General features: G+C 48.7%; 1 protein-coding gene across 1 annotated transcript in view; it reads left to right on the top strand.

Moving 5' to 3' along the window:
- The window catches only part of LOC142468038 (transforming protein RhoA), a 29,553-nt gene extending 9,358 nt beyond the window's left edge, over positions 1-20,195 (top strand). Inside the window, exons 2-5 of the mRNA XM_075574109.1 lie at positions 14,635-14,792; positions 14,914-15,034; positions 16,048-16,178; positions 17,330-20,195. Coding sequence (XP_075430224.1) covers positions 14,637-14,792; positions 14,914-15,034; positions 16,048-16,178; positions 17,330-17,503 — 582 coding nt within the window. The 5' untranslated portion in view covers positions 14,635-14,636 and the 3' untranslated portion in view covers positions 17,504-20,195. The remainder of the gene's footprint in view (positions 1-14,634; positions 14,793-14,913; positions 15,035-16,047; positions 16,179-17,329) is intronic.
- The last annotated feature ends 2,911 nt before the right edge of the window (positions 20,196-23,106 follow it).

Below are 23,106 nucleotides of genomic sequence, written 5' to 3'. Positions count from 1 at the left end.
GTGTGTGTCACACTGTGTGTGTGTCACACTGTGTGTGTGTCACACTCTGTGTGTGTGTCACACTCTGTGTGTGTGTGTCACACTCTGTGTGTGTGTGTCACACTCTGTGTGTGTGTCACACTCTGTGTGTGTGTGTCACACTGTGTGTGTGTGTGTGTCACACTGTGTGTGTGTGTGTGTCACACTGTGTGTGTGTGTGTGTCACACTGTGTGTGTGTGTGTGTCACACTGTGTGTGTGTGTGTCACACTGTGTGTGTGTGTGTCACACTGTGTGTGTGTGTGTGTGTGTCACACTGTGTGTGTGTGTCACACTGTGTGTGTGTGTGTCACACTGTGTGTGTGTGTGTGTGTGTCACACTGTGTGTGTGTGTGTGTGTGTCACAGTGTGTGTGTGTGTGTGTGTGTGTGTCACACTGTGTGTGTGTGTGTGTCACACTGTGTGTGTGTGTGTGTGTGTGTCACACTGTGTGTGTCACACTGTGTGTGTCACACTGTGTGTGTGTGTGTGTGTCACACTGTGTGTGTCACACTGTGTGTGTCACACTGTGTGTGTGTGTGTGTGTCACACTGTGTGTGTGTGTCACACTGTGTGTGTGTGTGTGTCACACTGTGTGTGTGTCACACTGTGTGTGTGTGTGTGTCACACTGTGTGTGTCACACTGTGTGTGTGTCACACTGTGTCACTGCGTGTGTGTGTGCGTGTCACACTGTGTCACTGCGTGTGTGTGTGCCACACTGTGTCACTGCGTGTGTGTGTGTGCGTGTGTCTGTCACTGCGTGTGTGTGTGCGTGTGTGTCTGTCACACTGTGTGTGCGTGTGTGTCTGTCACACTGTGTGTGTGTGTGTCACACTGTGTGTGTGTGTGTGTCACACTGTGTGTGTGTGTGTGTGTCACACTGTGTGTGTGTGTGTGTGTCACACTGTGTGTGTGTGTGTGTCACACTGTGTCACTGCGTGTGTGTGTGTGCGTGTGTGTCTGTCACACTGTGTGTGCGTGTGTGTCTGTCACACTGTGTGTGCGTGTGTGTCTGTCACGGTGCGTGCGTGTGTGTCTGTCACGGTGCGTGCGTGTGTGTCTGTCACGGTGCGTGCGTGTGTGTGTCTGTCACGGTGCGTGTGTGTGTCTGTCACTGTGTGTGTGTCTGTCACGGTGCGTGTGTGTCACTGTGTGTCACTGCGTGTGTATGTGTCTGTCACGGTGTGTCTGTCACGGTGTGTGCGTGCGTGTCTGTCTGTCTGTCTGTCACGGTGTGTGTGTGTCACTGTGTGCTGCGCAGGGGGGGAACGTGCCCGGCGCTGCGCAGGGGGGGGGAGGCAGAGAGGGACGTGGAGAGAGGGAGGGAGCAGGAGGTTTTGGTCCCGGGCAGCGCCGGGTCTCTCAGCTAGTAAATATTTATTTATCTGAAAGATGTCTGCACATCCCTCTGTGATAGGCCGTTCAGCCTGTCACTCACCCGGAGACGTTCAGTGAGGATGCACATCCATCCCCTTCATTGATGGGCTGATCGGCCTGTCACTTACCCAAGGACAGCCAGTGAGACTGCACATCCTGTGTAATGAGACTGCACATTGCTGTGTAACATCTTAAGTGTCTCATATGACATATCTGTGGCGTTAAGAATACAACTGGATTCTGCACTTCATCACTAACCCTGCAACTGTGAGAATTTGACTTTGTAAATGCTCTGACCATTTTTTCACATCTAAAGACTAACTTTCTAAGTTGCTGTGTATCCTTAAGTATTATACACTTCCCTCCCAGACCTGCATTATACACTTGCTCTTTCGCCTCCTACTCCTTATCTCCAAATGCCTGGGAAATCTCTTCTCTCTTCTCTTCTCCTACCTCACTCACTGCATCTCATTATGCCCTCCCTATTGTTTTTTTCTGTTTGCTGCTTCCTCACTCATTTGTAAACTGTTCCGTTCTCTCCAACTTCCCTGCGCTCCTATCCACATCTGTCTCACGCCTTCCCGCCACCTATGCCTGTGCCCATACACTGCACAGCTATTTACACACTTCTTTCCCAACAACTTCTACACCCCTCAATAAAAAGCCCCCCCACATCCTCTTCTCTCTCCCTTTCTGGGATACATTTCCTAACCCTGGAGCCAGCCATATACACACCTGCTCTCGCCCACGCCTCCCTTCCACCTCTTTCCCTGCTAATGGTGTTAACCCATCTAGTTTAATACTGAGCAACCTTAATTCATCTCTCAAAAGAAGCATCCCAATGGCCTGCTGTCCCATACGGCACCCTGTGAGCACGTGATCTGCATACAGGACAAGGGTTAATACTCCGATCGCAAGCGGTCTCACTCTTCACCTCTTCTGAGGTCCCTCAAATGGACAATATCTCCTCTACAAGACAAGGGTTAGTATACACAGCTTGGAAGCTGCCCCACTCTTCACAAAGGTCCCTCAAATGAGTTAACATCTCCCCTAAATCTGTCCCAATATACCACTGTTACAAATAGCACACAAGTGAGTGACTTAGATATGCGATCAGGGTTAATACACCCAGCTACTCTAGGAAACTCACCTTTCTCCTCCGCAAAGGTACCTCCAGTGAGTTATTAACCGCTTAATTGCAGTTTATCTATACACTGCCACCACCTGGGATAGTTCTGCAAACATGTCAAATTAATATTTGCTAGTGTCCCAGGTCCCTGTCTGATAGAGAAAACTATGCACTTTAACACAAAAAAATCAGTTGTAGCAAAATGTCCAAAAACGTAAATACTCTCTCCAAAGCGTGCAACAATTCAATCAGAACCCAAAGCATATACACACACACCCACACCCTTGGGTTACAGAAAAAAGGATTACAAGAACATACAGTTACAATAAATGCAGAACAGTTTCTCAAATGCCATAGATTTTTCCCGGAGAGGCCACTGGGTTCATGAACATGAGGTATCACACGAGCACCAGCCTAAGGCTGCGTCTATACTATAGCAGACAGAACGGAGGGGAGGCGCACACGCTGCAATACTCTTGCTAAAGCCTGAGCTTTTTCATGGCTTTGCAGGGTATGCAGCGGGCGCGATTTGGGGGTGTGGCAATGAATATTTGGGGGTGTGGCAATGAATATTTGGAGGCGTGGCAATGAATATTTGGAGGCGTGGCAATGACGTTCCGGCGCGGATGTCACTTCCCTACCTCACATCCCGATCCACGGGCATTTTTTCAGATGCAGCATCTGAAGCACTGTGCAGACAAGTTCACTTTCCCCCAGTATGGAAATTAACTTTAATTTTGTGTGTTGTGTATGTTGTGTGTGTTGTGTGTTTACCATCGGCATACAATAAAGAAAAATGGCGTCACTTTGAAAATGTAATTTCTCTTTGATTGGAGAAGACAGGTCATGTGATCATGCCATCGCGCAAAAAATCACTTGGCTCTGTCTCCAATTTCGCGCCTTTGCCAGCTCTGTCTGACGTGCGCGCTGGCGCCATCTATAGGCATCCTCAAATAGGACCATAGATGTGAACGCGAAGCATGCGAGCGCCTCAGTTCCGCTCCGTCTGCTATATTATAGACCAGGCCTGCCCAACTCGTAAAGTGAGAAGGGCTGAACTGCTCCAAGGAAAAAAAATTTGGGCCGCACGGGTTAAATCATCATCTCTCCCCCAGCACCTCTCATCATCATCATCCTCATATCTCCCCCAGAACCCCTCACTATCAACCTTTACGATACTCCCCATCTATCTCTCATACCCCATCTCTCCCCCTCACCCACACAATACCCCCCTCCACATCAAACACACAATACCCCCCTCCACATCAAACACACAATACCCCCCTCCACATCAAACATACAATACCCCCCTCCACATCAAACATACATTCCATGTCAGCACCCCCCCCACAAGTCAGCATCCCACCATGTCTCTCTTCCCTCAATATGACACTCTCCCCCTCCCCTAAATGACACTCTCTCCCCCTCCCCTCAATATGACACTCTCTCCCCCTCCCCTAAATATGACACCCTCCCCCTCCCCTCAATATGACACTCTCCCCCTCCCCTCAATATGACACTCTCCCCCTCCCCTCAATATGACACTCTCCCCCTCCCCTCAATATGACACTCTCCCCCTCCTCTCAATATGACACTCTTTCCCCCCCTGCAACTCACATCACTCTCTCCCTCCCCTGCACCTCACATCACTTCCCTCCCTCCCCTAAATATGACACTCCCCCTCCCCTCAATATGACACACTCTCCCCCCCCATTCAATATGACACCCTCTCCCCCTCCCCTAAATATGACACCCTCTCTCCCTCACCTCAATATGACACTCTCTCTCCCTCCCCTCAATATGACTCTCTCTCCCTCCCCTAAATATGACACCCTCTCTCCCTCCCCTCAATATGACACTCTCTCTCCCTCCCCTCAATATGACACTCACTCTCTCTCCCTCCCCTCAATATGACACACTTTCCCCCTCCCCTCAATATGACTCTCTCTCCCTCTCCCCTCAATATGACACACTCTCTCTCCCCCTCCCCTCAATATGACACACTCTCTCTCCCCCTCCCCTCAATATGACACACTCTCTCTCCCCCTCCCCTCAATATGACACACTCTCTCTCCCCCTCCCCTCAATGACACTCTCTCTCCCCCCCCCGCAACTCGCATCACTCTCTCCCCCCCTGCCCCAAACATGTCAGCAGCCCACCCCCCCTCACATATCAGCAGCCCATCCCCCCCCCACCAGGCCGTTTTTCACACACACACACACACACACACACACACACACACACACACACACACACACACACACACACACACACACACACACCTCTTAGATCAGCACATCCTCTCCCCGGTACTAAGCCCCGCCCCCGGCATGCTCTGACCTCCAACCCGCCCCCCGGCATCCTGCTATTGAAAAAAAAAATAATAAACACACATCCTCCTCATGTTGCTGCTGCCCCCGTGCACCGCAAAACCCGGGGGGAGGGAGGGTATAAATCGCCGCCATTTCTTAAAACTTTTTTTTAAACTTTTTAAATTTATTTATTTAATTAACTGGCCCCCGTCCGGAGTCATCGCGGGCTGGCCCGCGGGCCGTATGTTGTGCAAGCCTGGTGTAGACGCAGCCTTAGGCTGAGTCCATGGTGACTCAGCCCGTGCGGAGGCGCGCTGAGACTGAGGGAAAGCGGGTGCTTTCCCTGGCCTTGGTTAGCGCGCCGTCCGGGGCGTGTCGGGTGGCGGGCCTGTGACGTCACGGAGCTGGTTCCCCCTCATTGGGCGAACCGCTCACGTGACCGGCCCTGCGCTCATCAGCGCGAAAATTTAAAATTTTCATAAGACTTATTCTTCCGCACTCTTGCGTAAGCGTAAGCGAGCCCCTGCTAAAGCCGCTCTCATTGCGGCTGTAGGGGCTCACTGCCGAGCAGCAGCGCGCCTCAGCACGGGTCAGCGCATAAGCGCTGACCATGCCCGAGGCCTAAGGTGGTGGAAGAGGGGACAAGAGACAGCAATGTATTACAGGGAGGGGTGAAAACAGAGTAATGTTTAATAACCTTTCAGATCTCCTAGTTCGGTGTATGTTACTCCAGGTAAAGCTAGTATATACATGTTACTATTTACTCCATACATGCATTTCTGTTTATTTGCAAAGCGCTTTCTAGTTTTGTGAAGTCCAAGTTGGTTATCCAGCTCTAGATGGCAGGAGTTTACCATGCATTGCTTTAAGAAGTGTTATGTCTTGTTTGTACAATCCAAAAGTAGCCAGTTGCATAATCCGTGTGCAGTGGAACATTGCTGAACAAGGAGCGCGGGGAGTGTTTACTTTCAATCAACAACCCGCACAGGGAAATATGATTTTAATGCCCTTCAACTAAACCGGTTCTCAGCTGAGACGCTGACATTTACTAAGAATGAAGGCCAACCGGGGCATGTGGGATTCACCATTAAGCCTTCGAGATGAGCAAGACATGATTTAATCTGGGAGAAAAGGCCGCCCTTCCACACACTCTTACCTACTCTATACTAACTTGGCGGTTGTTGGTATTTCAGTACAGAACAGCCAGTTCCTTTAGTTTTCCACTTGTACTCAGCCCGAGGTGGTAATGTCACTGCTTTGAAGTGGGTGTACCTGATTTGAATTCCAGTGTTGGTCTTGTGACTTCAGGCAAAGGGCTTGCCTTAGGGCAAGACGGTTACCTTGGGCCCTGCGCCTTCGTGGGGGCCCTGTGCCCCCTTCTCCTGTCGGCGCCGGGATCTGAGTTTCGCCCGACAGGTGAGGGAAGGGGGAGCTGGGGAGTCCCCAAACCGGCGCAGGACCGCACCCTGCTCACCCCGAGGGGGGAGGTAGTGTGTGTGTGTGTGTGTGTGTGTGTCTTGCCTTATGCGGAGCGGCCTTGTACATCATCTCATGGCGCCGCGTTGAAGGGGAGGAGTCATCCCCTTTTCATTCGCCGCCAGGATGCGATCTCCCCTAGTTAAGCCAGGCTTTTTGGACATGGCTACTACGTCATGGTGCACCCAAAGGGTTAAGTAGCAGTCTTCCGTCCTTGTGAAAAATGATCTGCTTTGCATTTCTCTGTGAACATTGGGTTTGGTTATATCACTTGTATCCGTTCAACTAATGGCAACATTGTTTTTGGTAACCAAATAGAGAAGGGGTGGTCAACTCCAGTCCTAAAGGGCCACCAACAGGTTGGGTTTTAAGGATCTCCCTTCGGCACAGATGGCTCCGTCAATGACTGAGTACCTGTAGAAGGTCTAGCCTTAAATCCTGACCTGGTGGCGGCCCTTGAACTGGAGTTGGTCACTCCTGGAGCAGAGCTTGGAGGGATGACAAACAATCTGATCCATGGCTTTAGAGTTCACGATGGAAATGTAAAAAGTGAAAAATATATGTACAGCAAATAAAAATCCAACTTGTGAGTACATTCACATGGCAGGTCTGCAACCCTGCCTTTCCCTGTTATCTCTTAGCATACACTGCTTCCACTGCAGCCAGGGGTTCTGGGTAATGACATGCAACGAGCACAGTGCGTCACCTTTTGCTTCTTGTCCCTTTTAACATTGACACCCCGTATAAGTTTATGCCTGCCGTATTATACAGCTTTTCAGCACAGCCTGGGTTGAAGTGTAGAGCCAGTAACCTACTCAGACAGGTATGTTTTGTGGTTTTTTTCTTCCTCCCGGACTTTTCAGGTCTCATCAATGTGAGGCTGGTTATACTGGCTAAAAATGTGTAGAAATTTTGTCGTATCTTTATCCTATTAAGCTTCTGCTCTTGGTTCACTTTAGAAGGTAAAGCCCTTCGGTATCAGAGGGGTCTGCCAGACACAGCAGGGTCGTGCTGGACTCTTGAGCTGAATGAGTTAAAGATGGAGATGTGTTGAATCCCTCCTTGTCCTGCCAGATGGGAGTTTTGCTTAGGTCTGCCACACATCAGCAGTTTGGGAACCTTAAGTACTGGACTCTGGTTTCCCATTCATATTGCTGGGTGGCTGTGCTAAGCACCCCTTTTGTGCCACAGAGGCCTGGGGGAGAGGGGGTCTGTTACGGTTGCGATATTCCTCCAACAGCAATTAACACCTTCAGTGTTGGAGGGGTGTGCACCCATTGGTCATTGTGTAGTTATTGCGATGCATAGCTTTCCTCCATTACGGAAAGAGTCAATTATGTACCTCTCATTGCCATGAGATGAGCTGGATTGTGTCTTTTAACCCCTTCACTGTCTGAGCAATGCATTGCAGGCCCCTGTGGCATCAAAGGGCTTAAAAATGTTTGACGGATACAATAATTGTTTAACTAAATCAAAAAATGTGCTATATTTTTGCAACAGGAACTATTGTGGAGCAAAACATTGCAGGCCCCTGTGGGAGGCAAATGGTTAAGTTGCAGTTCTAATTTCTCATTGATTTCACTGAGATCCCCCAGTCGTGTGTGTGTGTGTGTGTGTGTGCCCCTCCTTCCCTCGCGTGCCACAGTATCCTGGGACGGGGCCCTCTGCTCTGTCGGGTCGCACATCCCTTTGGCAGCAGGAGGGCTAGCGAGAGCAGCCTTTATGAATCTAAACTCGACCACGATGATTGTATTCGTATTTTATCCCACTTGGACCAGTAATAAAAAATATTTCTTAAAGAAATTCTCGTTTCTGAAATGTACAGGCAGCCACCTCTGTGGTGGAATCGCTCATTTCTTGAGACCTGTGCTTCAGTTAGAAGCCATGTTCTGTGTCCCCTTTTAGTTGCTATTGTGCCATTCAAAGCTGGACATTTTGAGGTAAACTTTTCTGCAAAGCAGTAGAATGTGTGTTTTCACTTTATTGCAGCAGGCATTTTATCTTATTGCAAGGGGCTCCGACTGTGATTGGGTGAAGGGAAAGGGTGCATGTGGTAGGAGAGCGTCATAAGCTTGCAGGGGGAGTAAGGCCGTGCTTATAGTGAAAACTGCAAACGCGCGGCTCCATACCAAATTGCTGCAATGCAAATTTACATGCCTAGCGCGCCGTGCACACACACGAACTGCAGGGCGGCAGACAGGAAAACCGACCTTGGATTTTGTTTTCTTCAGGCGACGGCCGTGTCATGTGAGCGGTTCAGCCAATGAGGGTGAACCACGCACGGCCACGGCTCCGTGTCTCCTGTCTGCAGTGCACATGCCGATCAGACGCATCGCAATGATGCCATGAGATCTCGTGCACGCCCAGCTGGAGCTGGTATAATTGTAGCCTAAGGCCTTGCCCCCGCTGCCTACTACATCATCCGCTGCACGGACGAGAGCCCTCCCCTCAATGGCACCGGGCCCGCTGCGAGGGGGGGCCGCAGCGCTCTGGCGAGAGTTGCTCCTGCTCTCAATAGAATTGAGAGCGGGACTCGTGTCGAACCGGCGGTTCAGCCTATGAGGGCGAACCTGCTGGGTGACGTCATGGCCGCGCCCCCCGTCACTCCCCCGCCACGCCCCCCTCCCCCCCCCCCCCCCTGTCTCTCTTCCTGCAGTGAGCTGCAGACCGGGGAAACGGCTGAACACGCCGCCAATATCGCGGACACGCGTTACAGCGGAGAGACCGGGGCCTTAGCCTAAGGCTGCGATCATACTTTGTGCTTGAGCTCGCGGCTGGCGCTCAAGCGATCTCTGCACATACTGATTCAGGTGATTGGGGCATGGCTATGAGGTCACCGAGCTGGTTCGCAGTTATTGGCTGAACCGCGGCCGTCGCTTGAAGACAAATGTAATTTTGGGATCCTGCAATTTGCACTTGTAGTATATAGTATAACGTTTGCACCTCCCTTGGCTGTGAATAGTCTGTGCACTTCTGCTCTGGGGCATGACTGAGAGAATGAGAGAGCGGGGTGGGTCTCTTCTCTTGCTGCCTGTTTGAGATGGTAACATTTACGATGATTCTTATTCAGATATTCTTTACCACCTTCCTTCCTTTTTAGATTGTATACAAGGTGGTCACGGGTGAAAGGAAATGAGTCAGTAAGTGTTTACATAATGTCTCCTCCTGCGCTGTTAAATCTGTTGGTATTTTACAAACACAGCCATGCAACTACAGCTTGTGGTTTTGTATTACTTCATGCTTGTTATCTGAACATTTAGGTGGATGGAGCTGCGGCTGTGACTGAGACTGCAGGAAGTGTTCTCACTGCCAGTCTTCCATTGAAAACAGTTTTCTCAACAGTTATTTTCCTTGAGGCCTCACAAGGGCGGTTGGTGTGTGTTCCTCCTGTGAAACTGGCAGACTTGTCTGTTTTACTCCTTTAGGCCTCGTTTATAGTAGCCGCGCGTGGTGGAGCTCATGGCGCGACAGGCTCCAGCGATTGCTAAACATAGTGGTTCAGGTGATGGGCGTCCTCCTAGGATTCAGATTTGTTGTGCGTGCCGTCGCGGTTACTAAACACGCCCTTAGTGACAGTGGGGCTTGCAAGTCACTGCAGAGCGGTATAATTACATGCAGAGCAATGTCATATGCAGAGCGGTATAATTACATGCAGAGCAATGTCATATGCAGAGCGGTATAATTACATGCAGAGCAATGTCATATGCAGAGCGGTATAATTACATGCACAGCAATGTCATATGCAGAGCGGTATAATTACATGCACAGCAATGTCATATGCAGAGCGGTATAATTACATGCACAGCAATGTCATATGCAGAGCGGTATAATTACATGCACAGCAATGTCATATGCAGAGCGGTATAATTACATGCAGAGCAATGTCATATGCAGAGCGGTATAATTACATGCAGAGCAATGTCATATGCAGAGCGGTATAATTACATGCACAGCAATGTCATATGCAGAGCGGTATAATTACATGCACAGCAATGTCATATGCAGAGCGGTATAATTACATGCACAGCAATGTCATATGCAGAGCGGTATAATTACATGCACAGCAATGTCATATGCAGAGCGGTATAATTACATGCACAGCAATGTCATATGCAGAGCGGTATAATTACATGCACAGCAATGTCATATGCAGAGCGGTATAATTACATGCACAGCAATGTCATATGCAGAGCGGTATAATTACATGCAGAGCAATGTCATATGCAGAGCGGTATAATTACATGCAGAGCAATGTCATATGCAGAGCGGTATAATTACATGCAGAGCAATGTCATATGCAGAGCGGTATAATTACATGCACAGCAATGTCATATGCAGAGCGGTATAATTACATGCAGAGCAATGTTGGCTGCCTTTTCTTTTGGGGGATTTGATTTAATAGCATGTTGCATTTCTGCCCGGCAATTGTATGGGGGAGTGATTGTCCTTGTTTTCTTCCCCACTCTGTCCTTATCAGAGCTGATACAAATACCCTTGACAGGGAGCAGCTGGAGGAAATCGGACCCCTCACATGGCTCTGCTCACTTTGTAAATGTTTGTTACGTTCGTATGAACACACATACGTCTAGTTGTCGTCGGGTGTGGGTAAAAGCCATCAGTCTTTCGGATGTATTAGGCTAAGGTCCCGTTGCACGCGTCCGCACGGCTGGCTTGCTTGCCGGCGGCGCGTGCAACTCGCTGTACCGCGATCTGCGGTCTACAGGAAACTTCAGTAGTAGCGGGGGGCGTGGCCAAACGGGTCGGGGGGGGCGCGGCCATGACGTAGGGGGCCGGAGCGGGAGGTGGGCGGGAGTGGCAGGATTGACAGGGAGGGGGGGCGTGGCTTGAGCGGAGGGACCCGCTACTCTTCCCCCCCCCCCCTCCACGGGCTGCAGGTAAGTAAAAAAAGACACACACACACACACACACACACACACACACACACACACACACACACACACACACACACACACACACACACACACACACACACACAGAGACAGGCACGCACTCAGGCACACACATACACACACAGAGACACGCACGCTGCTTTCACTCCACACTCCTCCCCGCTCCCCGAAGCCTCTCCTCCTCCCGAAGCCTCCCCTCCCCATTGGCTCACAGCCACACCATGTGACGCGTCGAAGCTAGGAAACACCATTCTGTGGTGTCTCCTAGCGGCTGACGCGCCACATCGTGTGATCAGCTGTGCAGCCAGTGGGGACCGGGACCGGCTCGCGAGGATTCCCCTGCTGGTGGGGAACTCGCTACATTGCCGCCCGCGCCAACGAGCGCAGCGGGTCCCAGGCTTTACCCCTTAAACAGGTCGCTTGCATTACTTCACTCTGGTCCCAGGAGGGACTGACCCTTTTACGAAGTTGTGGGGACAGGTTTTTATGATTTCTCAACATTCCCAGCATGCTTGTGTAATAGAGAGCAGGAATATAATTACTAATACACTCACACTGTGTCTGAGGAACGCTCATAACATCTACACAGCTCGTGCGGGGGGGGGGGGGGGGCGCTAATGGTGTATGTGGTTATCAAATAGGTGGCTCTGTAGTTTCAGCCTTTGACTCGGGTGTAGTCCCAGCTGGCACAGTGGCAAGTCATATCCTCGTGGCCTTGGCAGAAAAACATGATTGGCATTAACAAGGCACGGTCGGCACAGCAGTAACTAATTGCAGTTAGCTTGATGGTAATGCATTTCATGGTGCGCTAATTGAGGGGAGAGGGGTCATGTTAACTTTATTAAACATTGCAGTTCATCTTGCCCAAATATGTTTAAACCGTTTCATGAAGCACCACATTAGGTTAGTGCCCTGGTATCTTCCACTGAGTGAAATAGGGAGTGCACCGGCCCTGGGGAGTCTGTGCCTTGGTAATTAGCTGGTGGGGGGGGAGTTATGGGTGGTGTGTTCGCTAAGCAAGATTTTTTTTTTTTAGTAAAGAAAATAAAAGTTGAATAAATATATATTTTTTTGTTCCGCAATCATTAACGCACATACATTTCAAAGCCGGTAGCGGCACGAAAAGATGAATGTCCTCATCGTCGCTGTCGGCCCTCTGCCGTGCGTGCGCGGCCCTTCTATAGAAAGGCTGACTGACGTCAGCCAACTAAAATTCCGCGCGCGCGGCGCTATAGAACGTGTCTAAGGGATTCAAAGCCCCATAGTGACATATCTGTGTGATTAATGGCGTTGTATTTACTTGGAAAACGATCAGAACAAAGCTGATAATTTACCTGGGGCTTTGAGGGCTGGCAAACAGTCTTATCACCACTGACATTAGGTGAAGATGGTAAAAACCACCCAACGTGTTTGGAAATATTGAGGTTGTAAAATATTTCTGGTGGTTGATAGGTTACATCAGCGGTGCGCAAACTGTGGGGTGCGACCCCCAGGGGGGGCGCGACACTGCCGACGGGGGGCGCGGGGTTTACAGAGGCCCCGCGCGCTTCCCGAAGGCACTTAAATTAAGTGCCGGGGGAGCTGCAGGGCCTCTGTAAACCTAACTTACCGTGGCTCCGGCGGCTTCCTCCCTGCGTCGCCATGGCAACGCGGCGTCAAAGTGACGCTGCGAAGTCATGTGACGTCATTACGCCGGAGCGCAGGTAAGTTGGGGTTGGGGGGGGCGCGGGAGTGAGGGGACAGCCGGCAGGGGGGCGCAGGGAAAAATGTTTGCGCCCCCCTGGGTTACATTGTCGTTGTCCTTGGAACCCGCTTGTCCTATGCAGGCCGGCCCCTTTAATCTGAGTGGGGGGGTTGTACATTGTTCCCCTCTAGGTGGGAGCCAGAAGTGTTTGCCCTGGTTCCAGTACAGAGACCCCTTGTTCTGATGAGCATTTGCTGGCTGGAGTTGAGCTGCTACTGGTTTTCCTGGCGTTGATCCTGGTGCTGCCTTCATCACTTTCCCACTGCTAAAAATACAAAAATAAACACCCTTTATATCTGATAACAGCGAGTTTTCATGAGAACATGAAACTGCTTCCAGCAAACCTCAGCCAAACGGAAGAGCGGGCCTGTGGGACAAATACAGCTAGTTTCCACTGTGCGTGGGTGGGGGGGGGGGGGGAGCGAGACTTTCCTGGCAGCTAAGCATTATTTCAGGTTAGGGAGCCCCTGTGCAAATTTGCAATTTATTGGGAGTAAAGATACAAGTGTCCAGCTGTCTGAGGCTTTACATAGAGAATGGAGAGCTGCTGTACGCAGGGCGTTACCTGGCAGGGAAGGGGTTACAGCTGGATTGCATGCTTCCCATGAGAAGATGCGCTGTAGCATCCATCCTCGTAATATCTTATCACCCCTTTTTTAATGTTGAGAAAAGTAACGTGTCTGCACCGCAGTTATTGCTGGTTAGAGAGATTCGGGTGTAATAGGACACAGCAGCCATGTTACCATCACAGGCGGGACTTCTAATGGAGATTCAAAGGGGGGGGGGGGAGAGAATGTTTGCACCTTGGTATTTTCAGTGTAAAACTGCTGGAGGTTCTCTTCTGTTTATGGCCAGGAAACAGGGAGATACAACATTTTGTTGCATGATTAACTGTTGATATTTTTGCCGTGATCTTTGTACATTTAGGCCAAAAAGACTATTAAAGCTGCAGACCAAGCAATATCCTACATGTGGGGTTTTTTTTTTTAAATATAAATCAGTTCTCTGAGAAAATATTTGTAGCATTTTTTAAACCACTGAATAACATTTTTAATGTATTGTAATGTAAAAGCATTTTTTGTATCTATGGCAACCATTTACAAAGTCACATCCCCTTCCTCTTCTGAAACAGGCTCTGGCACACACCTTTTTGAGCCCTGCCCTCTAGCATTGCACCAATTGTAGCTTGTGACTTCCTGGTCACCTGATCGTCCCCACAGAACTTTGCATATTTGGTCCTTTTCTGCTGCACTGACAGCTATTTAGTCAACCCGGAGTTGAATGTTCACGGATCAATCACGGGAGAACGGATCAATCGGCAACCTAGCTAATAGCTTATCATTGTGTGGATTGTATTGATGCACATATTAAAAGGAAATTTAATAAGAAAAATTAAAAAAAATCCTGCCTGCACTGCTGCTTTAACCCCACCCCCCCCCAAGCTTTAAACCTGTTTTACATGGTGAAGTTGTGTGACTGCAGAGCTGTGGCTTTAAATCATCATTGGTGTAGCTCAGTGAGACTGGACCCGATGTATGTAATTACTGAGACTTTTGCAGAAGTCTGTAAGCAAGCAAAGCAGTGCTGGGGTCCTGTGCAGGCCCCTCTGGCAGGGAGATGGGGTGAGGGGTTGTGCTGTGTGTGACATCTCGCCTGTTTCTTTGCAGCCATGGCAGCCATTCGGAAGAAGCTTGTGATTGTGGGAGATGGAGCGTGCGGAAAGACCTGCCTCCTAATCGTGTTCAGCAAGGACCAGTTCCCGGAAGTTTACGTCCCAACCGTATTTGAGAACTACGTAGCAGACATCGAAGTGGATAGCAAACAGGTAGGAGCCCGGGGCGGTTACTTGGTTGCTGGGCATGTGGAGGTCCATTTGAAGGGTGCACTCTGTCAGAGCCTTGTGCATTGCTATATATGGACGTTTCTCTTCCTTCCTCTGCCACTAGGTGGAGCTGGCCTTGTGGGACACAGCCGGGCAGGAAGATTACGACCGGCTGCGGCCTCTGTCCTATCCGGACACCGACGTTATATTAATGTGCTTTTCCATCGATAGCCCGGACAGTTTAGGTAAGCACGTGCGATCAATCGAATCACCGACACACCGGGTTGCACCTCTCGGGTTTGACCCGGAGACTCCGGATTTCGGGCACTTACCTCCGGGCTACGGGGTTAGCCCGTCAATCTACGGGTGGCAGCGGTGTGTGGCGGACTGCGGCGGCGTCTCTGGTATTCTTCTACAATTCCCCCTCCAAGTGCTGTGAAAATGGCTGTGTGGCGTTGCCATGGCAACGGGACACGGTTATGATGTAGCGTCCCGTTGGAGGGGGAGTTGCAGCAGAGGCCGTGTGTGTGTGTGTGTGTGTGTGTGTGTGTGTGTGTGTGTGTGTGTGTGTGTGTGTGTGTGTGTGTGTGTGTGTGTGTGTGTGTGTGTGTGTGTGTGTGTGTGTGTGTGTGTGTGTGTGTGTGTGTGTGTGTGTGTGTGTGTGTGTGTGTGTGTGTGTGTGTGTGTGTGTGTGTGTGCGTGCGTGCGTGCGTGCGTGCGTGCGTGCGTGCGTGCGTGCGTGCGTGCGCACACCCACCCACCCACCCATTGGCCTTCAGTTGAAGGTGGCAATCCTACCGACGCATTACTGCACTTGAACGCTCTCCATCCGATCAGTACTTGGTTATGTTAATGTAGGCATATATAATACTAGAGTACAATATTCTTCAACTAAAGGAGATTTTACTCTAATATTGATAGCACCCTCACCGGTGATGGACGTGCACCGCAGGCATTTGTACGGGAGTCCAGTGAGGAAACCTTTTCTCCAATCTTGAATATGAAATACTTCAGCATGTGTTGCAGTGAAAGGGTTAACCTGTTCCCCTTGTCCCTGAGCACATTTCTCTCCTAGATTTGCCGTCTTTCCTTTAAACAGTCGCTGTATCTACTGTTATTATCCGACCCTGTGTTGTTGCTGACGTTACTGTGTGAGAGATCCCCCTCTGTCTCACTATTGTGTGTGTGCGCGTGCTCTCTTCCGCCCCTCTCTGCTGTGAACAGACACTAAGGATTGATTTTTGTTTTTTTGCGACAGAAAACATCCCTGAGAAGTGGACCCCGGAGGTAAAACATTTCTGCCCCAATGTACCGATCATCCTGGTGGGGAACAAGAAAGACCTGCGTAACGATGAGCACACTCGCAAGGAGCTCACCAAGATGAAGCAGGTCTGTACCCCTCCTGCATGTCTTTTCTCCCTGCTTCCCAGGGTACGTACCGCTAAAGGTGCTTCCGCATCTCAATACCACAAGGCATGACATCACAGCTTTCTTTTGGCCTGTGAGACCGCAAACATGAACCTTTAAAGGGAGCTGATCCATGGCCCCCCGAGTGACACAAAATGGCCACAGTGTCGGAGTCTCTGGCAGCCAATAGAAAGTTGCAATGTCATCGGGGGTTATGTTGCAGCCTTTTATTTGTGACCCCGCAGACATGGCACAAAAAAACTAAATATCTCAGTACACAGGTTCCCCGGGGGGGGAATTTCTTTTTAGTGTGGGCTCTGAATTAATGGGGGCCGCTTTTTATTAATGAGGTGCTTCCTGTAACCTTGGCCCACCAGGCCCCTGTCAGAGTGGATATGAATATACGCTTCTCCTCAGCAGAGGCTGACGTCACAAAAGGGACTGAACCTTTATAGCGGCAATTTGCTGTGTTCCACTTAAATATAGATTCTCTCTCGCTATTCTCTGAGTCTGTGGCAACATTCCCACTTCAGAGATACCAAGCCCTGAGCAGCAGGCCACCAGGGGCTGATTAAAATGGCTGTAAGAGATAAACTTCCAAACCACAGCAGCCGCACTGCAAACATGATGTTGTTACATTAAGATCCCCTCGTTAAGGCTGAGCCCGTTTGTAACCACAGAAGTTAGATTTAGAAGGGTTTGTCTTTAGTTGCTTTGGTTACATGTTTTCAGCGTGTTTATTACGTGTGGCTTTACGTTTGTTTAACCATTTGGCTGCCAGAGGGTCTGCAACGCATTGCTCGGCACAGTTACTGGCGCCTCTGTTAGGGAAGGGGACTGTTTTAGACCTGTCAATGTGTTTCCTATGTAAGTGCTGGTAGTTGGGAAATAAAATTGGACATACAGCGCTGCCGGGATGACGTCCCCTGCACCCAAACTTCAGTTCCTGAGAAAAGAGGCTCATACTGGGATGCAAACTGACTGACCTCACCTACTTCAAAGGCACTAACCCTTGCATTGCAATTCATTGTACCTGTCGGTCTGTGATGTATTGGCTCGTAATGTAGTATCACACCGTTCTCCGGAGAGCCGCTCACCATGTTAATCGTTCCGCTGTTCTTTCCGTTCCGCAGGAGCCGGTGAAGCCGGAAGAAGGCCGGGACATGGCCAACCGGATCGGAGCCTTCGGGTACATGGAGTGCTCTGCGAAGACGAAAGACGGAGTGAGGGAAGTGTTCGAGATGGCCACGCGGGCAGCCCTGCAAGCCAGGCGCGGAAAGAAGAAATCCACGTGCCTTCTCATCTAACGGATAAACGCCACATAGCACACGACAAAAACCCATCCCCACACTCCTGGGGGAGCGCTGGGGGCGGGCCAGCGTGCGAAGAGGGGAGCCCCAGGGCATCGGCTAGTCACGAAAAAATCCTTGAAGTGATGTTTATTAATCATTAGTGTTCTTACCGGCCTTTGTCTTTGGTTTTCATTTATTCTGTAATGAGTTAAGAGATTTTATAAAAAAAATAAGTCATCTTGCTGCCAGTATTTAAAAGCTAATGTTTTTTTCCTTTGATATATATAAATATATTATATATAACTTCACTGTGTTAGCAGCACCAGACTAACTCTGACATTCCACTCTAACTCCAGCCCTGAAACTAATTGGGGTCACAATGTTCCCCAGCCATAATTAACAAAGGGCAGAGGGTTTACCCTTTAAAACAACACCCCATTGATAATAATTCCAGCTATTCGGGGATTTTGTAGAGTAACGGCGAATTTAATCCTCCATCTTGTCTGCGCATCGGTCTTTACTTCCAACAACGTAGCTACTGGTGACCAGTTCAGTGGGAGAATTTAAGATGGCAGGATTGGCGCTTACAACTCAGGGCTTTTCTAAGCTGTCAACGAGTGTCCTGGGTATAATAGTAAAGGTGCGCTACAGGAGTTGGGTTACAGTAAGACAAGATGTCCCCGAAGCTGAAGCTACGTATTAAGGAGTAACAGCCTGGAGAATACACATCAGTGGCAGTCGTCCCATCCGCTGTTTCCTCATTAATTTGACGGAATTAGTTGTTTGCCTGTTGGAGCCGTCACTCCCTGCTTTACCCTGTTAGGCCATCACACCGTGATACGCCGCTGGAAACATGAGCTAGAGATGTGGGGTTTAGAAGTAATTGATGGGATCTCTGGCGCGAGAGGAGTATAGAAGTTATTTTCCCATCAAATCATTACCCCCTGGGATGCCAAATGGTCAATAAGGGGGTTTATATTTTGACTGTAACTGCTGCAGTGGCCGGAAATAAAACAGAAGTCCCTACAGTGACCTGTCCATCACATTTTGTGGCATTCGTAAATAAGAATAATTTCTACAATGGGTTTTTTACCTCGTTTTCTAAAGCCTGTTTGGTTGGAGCAGTGAATCCCTTTGCAGTTAAAAGTAAGTAGGTTTCTGCTCTGGCAAAATAACTCCTGTAGTGAATTGCAGACAGTCCAATCTAGAGAATCAAACCGCAGTTAATAACATGGGTTAGAGCGCTATTTCACTGAGTCATTCTTACTGAGGATCCTTTGCAGTGTTTGCGGGGCAGAGGGACTGCAAATTACGTACAGACATCATTTTACTCTAGAAATCCTCATTGGGGGATAAACACTTTTTTAACCATTTGCTGCCAAAGAGGCCGACAGCTCACTTTGTTTCTTCGCATTGCAAACACTCTGTGTTGAGATTGGGGGTGGGGCAGGTTAGGAGCTAAATATTGAAGTGTTTGAACACTATTTTATGCTAAAAATGCACCCCTCTTCTTCCCCCCTCACCCCTCTCCTTGCACATTGCACGGTAACCGTAGTAACCTGCCGCGATACCTTGTGATACCTTTTTCATACAACGAATAGTAACTGCTGGCCTTATTAATCTGTCTGGACGGAGCACGGGTGAGAGTTGAACCGTGCACGTGAAAAGACCTCCGAGGTTTGTTAAACACTGATTAAACTGTAAATAATTTGGTTCATTAAACCTTAGGCTGTCCCTATTGATGTACAAGTCGTTACCTGTATTTGTTCGTCCTGCTATTTGTCCTCCTTTTCTTGGAGACGATGTAGCAGGGGATGTGAACATAAGAGTGGGAGCCCTCTTCACATCATTGAGGGGGGGGGGGGGGGGGGAAGAGAGCTGGTGGTGACCACATGGCCACTACCCAAAGGGTTAAAATGTCTGAATCTAGAAGGGGTGTTCAGGTTACACGTTACATAATGTGATGCGGCTGGGAAGATGGGTCATAAGAACTGACCGAATTCCCCATTACACAATGAATCTCAACACAACATACAGGAACATTGAATGTGTTCATCTAACAGATGTAGGTTGGACCCACAGAGCACTTTACCCAACGAGGACCTTTCGGCTATTGAGCAAACTGGTCTTTTAGCCCACGGGTGGCTAATTGCAGTCTGCCAAGGCCACCATGATGTCGTTTTGACGATATCCCTGCTTCAGCACATGTGGTGCAGTTGACTGAGGCATCTGTGCTGAAGCAGGGATATCCTTAACCTGACCTGTTGCTGGCCCATCAGGATTGGAGTTGGCCTCCCCTGCTTTAGTGACTGAGAAAAAACCCTCTGTAACCTATTTAGTTTGGAATGATGAATATTTTAGATCGCAATTTGGTGTCTCATGATGCGTCTCCCAAAAAATATCTGAGGTTCTCTAACTCCCGCCCAGGGCGCTGAAAATGTTTTACCAGTTGTGTAAATGGGCTTGTCTCACGTCTGCTTTCACTATTCGAGGCGAAGGGTGAGAACCAAACTCCCTCCCTGCGCTGATGAAGCTCTGTGTTTTTTGTATAATTGGAATACCTAACTGTTACTTGTAATCTCTGGGTAAGAATATTATTATTTTTTTTTTTTTTTAAATAAAGTGTTCTTGAAAATGTCCACGAAAAAAAATTTGAGTTAAGAATGTTTGTCAGGAAATAAAAAATAAAAATCATTTATTGTGTAAAGGGCTTGTAACCTTATGTAATAAAACAAAAACAGACTACAGGCATACCCCGGTTTAAGGGCACTCACTTTAAGTACACTTGCGAGTAAGGACATATCGTCCCAATAGGCAAACGGCAGATCGCGCATGTCGCATGTCACGGTGACTTTATGACAGACTGTAATTTACACCAAAAATATATTATATATATATATATATATATATATATATATATATATATATATATATATATATATATATATATATATATTATAACTGGGTTGAACTGGGACAAGACTTAGATATGATAAAATATAATTTATTCCTTGGTAAAGGTGAACACAACAGATATACAAATAACAGGCAAAATATGGACACTTACTTAAAATGGAATGATGAAACAGTCCCATCTGGACTGGCAGTTCATACAGCAATCGTCATAATCATCAAGACACCAAAGACATGAAAGACCTCTGGCATGAAGACATTGCATAGCATTTCTCTCAGCAATCAAGATGGTATAGAAGAACAACACAGGATAAAGGGTGGACAACCATTTATAAACCTTTTGTAACCGTATACTTAACATTAAGTACAGGTGATTGGTTTTCAATTACCTGTAGCCACTCACTAACATGGGAACACATTTTGATACATGCCCTCAGCTAGTTGGCACATGCTCAGTTGGACTCTGGGGTCTCATTTCTGCAGCCCCACATTTGCATCAGGAATGCCAGCCAGTCTACTAAACTGAATTTCTGGCAGGAAACCCTTTGTTGTAAGGTGTGAAATGGGACACTTATAGCCTGCTCTGGTTTGAGTCATCTCCGCCCTCCTGTAAACAGTGTAGGTGATAAACTCCTTTGAACAGCACTTAAATTCTAGACATTAGGGCACTTCCCTGGCCATCTGCTAACTTATGGCCAAAGGAATACCCTCTGGTTTTTGTCCCTACCTGGGGACACAGTGTTAAAGATAAAACACAAACATTAAAATATCCGGTTCCGTTGGGTCCAAACTTCCCAGTTCTCAATGCCGGAACTGGGACACCCTATGGTCCAATTTGTGACTTGTTACGACCTTCGGAACCTGAGTTACACAAATACACCTTAAACCGTTTCCTATTTTAATACACTTAACTCCGCTGTAAATTAAATCACGGTTTTTCACTAAATCCCCATTGAAAACAACGGGCGTCGCCGCCGCCATAGACTTTCAATGGCAAACCGCCGCCGTTGGTGGCTATGGGAATCCGCCGCCATAGACTTTCAACGGGGCTACGCTGCCGTTGAAGTCAATGGGGTTTTTCCGCCATAGCCGGTCAATGGAGATTGGCCGCCATTGGAGTCTATGGGAAAAGTCCCGAACTTTCAAGGGGGTCCATACTCCGTCGGGTTGGTCCAAGAGGGTCAAGGATGGTTCTGCAGCGATGCCGGAGCAGTGACTACAGGTACCCCAAACCCTGGCCCTCTGGACCCTCCGGAACCAGAGCTATGGATTCCTAAATTTCAGCTTTTCACACTTAGCCGTTTTCTTGAGCTGTTTCTGCCGCCGCCATTGGAACCTATGGCGCGACCCGCTCTTCTCGGTTCGACCCTTATCGGGGGTCCAGGATTCGGGGACCCGGTGGTGGTCGAGTGGGGGGAGGCCTAGGAACTAGGGGCAAAAAGAATTGTATTTCTAGGTGCTCTAGAACTGTTTATTCCCACGCCACTTGTCGTTGAACTTGGCTAATAAGTGATCAAAGCTCTCTTTTAGAAAAAGTATCCGCTTTGCGGTTTGGACGGCAGCCAACTTGTTCCTGGAAAGCTCTTTCGAGGAATCTCCATTGAAGTCAATGGGCCCATTGACTTACAATGGGAAACCGCCGCTCCTCCTCTCGGACGCCATCTGCTGGTCTTCACAGGAAACAGGACCAAAACAGCAAGATTCGCCATTAGAATGCATTGAGCCCTAATGGCGGCCTATGGGACCCTGCAAAATGGTGCCTGAAAAGGCGGGAAAATTACACAAAGGGCTATAATCATTAAAGGACTATTAACCCTTGTACTCCTGGATGGATCCTAGTGTGTGTGATGCAGACACTGATATAACAATAAAACCTGGGAACGGGAATACACATTTTCATGTTATAACAAGGGTTAAATCACATTTCTGGACCTCAGCCCAGTTAACCCCTTGTCTCCCTGGTGAGGTCAGGGGGTGGCCAATTGGGGTGTAACCCCTTTAATCCCGGGCCAAATCCTCCCCATCGTCACAGCGCATGCGCCTGGCAGCACGTCCTGAACAGCAATACCGGCTCACTACCTGTACTGAAGCTGTGCGCAAGTGGAGAGACAATAGAGCCTGTTACAAATGCGTTATTTACATCAGTTATGCACATATATGACGATTGCAGTACAGTACATGCATTGATAAGTGGGAAAAAGGTAGTGCTTCACTTTAAGTACATTTTCGCTTTACATACATGCTCCGGTCCCATTGCGTACGTTAATCCAGGGTATACCTGTACATGGTTCCCCTTTTCATCATATAGTATCCATCACTCCTACATTGTGCTGTTTTCTGGTCTATTTGTATTGTCATTAACTGTTCTGGAACTGAAGGGGTTATCTCCAGTGTGTAGATAGAATATTAGAGCAGCAGTCCACCCTGATTGCCTTTTTACTTGCATTGAAGACCTGGTTTTACTTTCAGGTCGCCTCACTCCTTGATGTTTTATTTTTTAAATCCCATGCGGCGTTCCTTAGGTATAAGGGTTTGAAATGTGATGTGTCCTGGAGATTAAAATGGAGTTCTCACCAGAGCCCAGTGCAATGTAAAGGTTGCGCTAATAACCGCAGCTGTTACAGTTGAAGCAATCATAATTTCCTGTTCACCATGGCAGTGGGCATCGTAGGGTTTTAGTCTATCCCCAGCGGAGTAGGACAGGA

Source organism: Ascaphus truei, chromosome 17, assembly GCF_040206685.1.
Source record: "Ascaphus truei isolate aAscTru1 chromosome 17, aAscTru1.hap1, whole genome shotgun sequence".
Lineage (NCBI taxonomy): Eukaryota > Metazoa > Chordata > Amphibia > Anura > Ascaphidae > Ascaphus > Ascaphus truei.
Note: the sequence above shows the minus strand (reverse complement) of the source record. Positions and strands in the feature narration are given on the sequence as shown.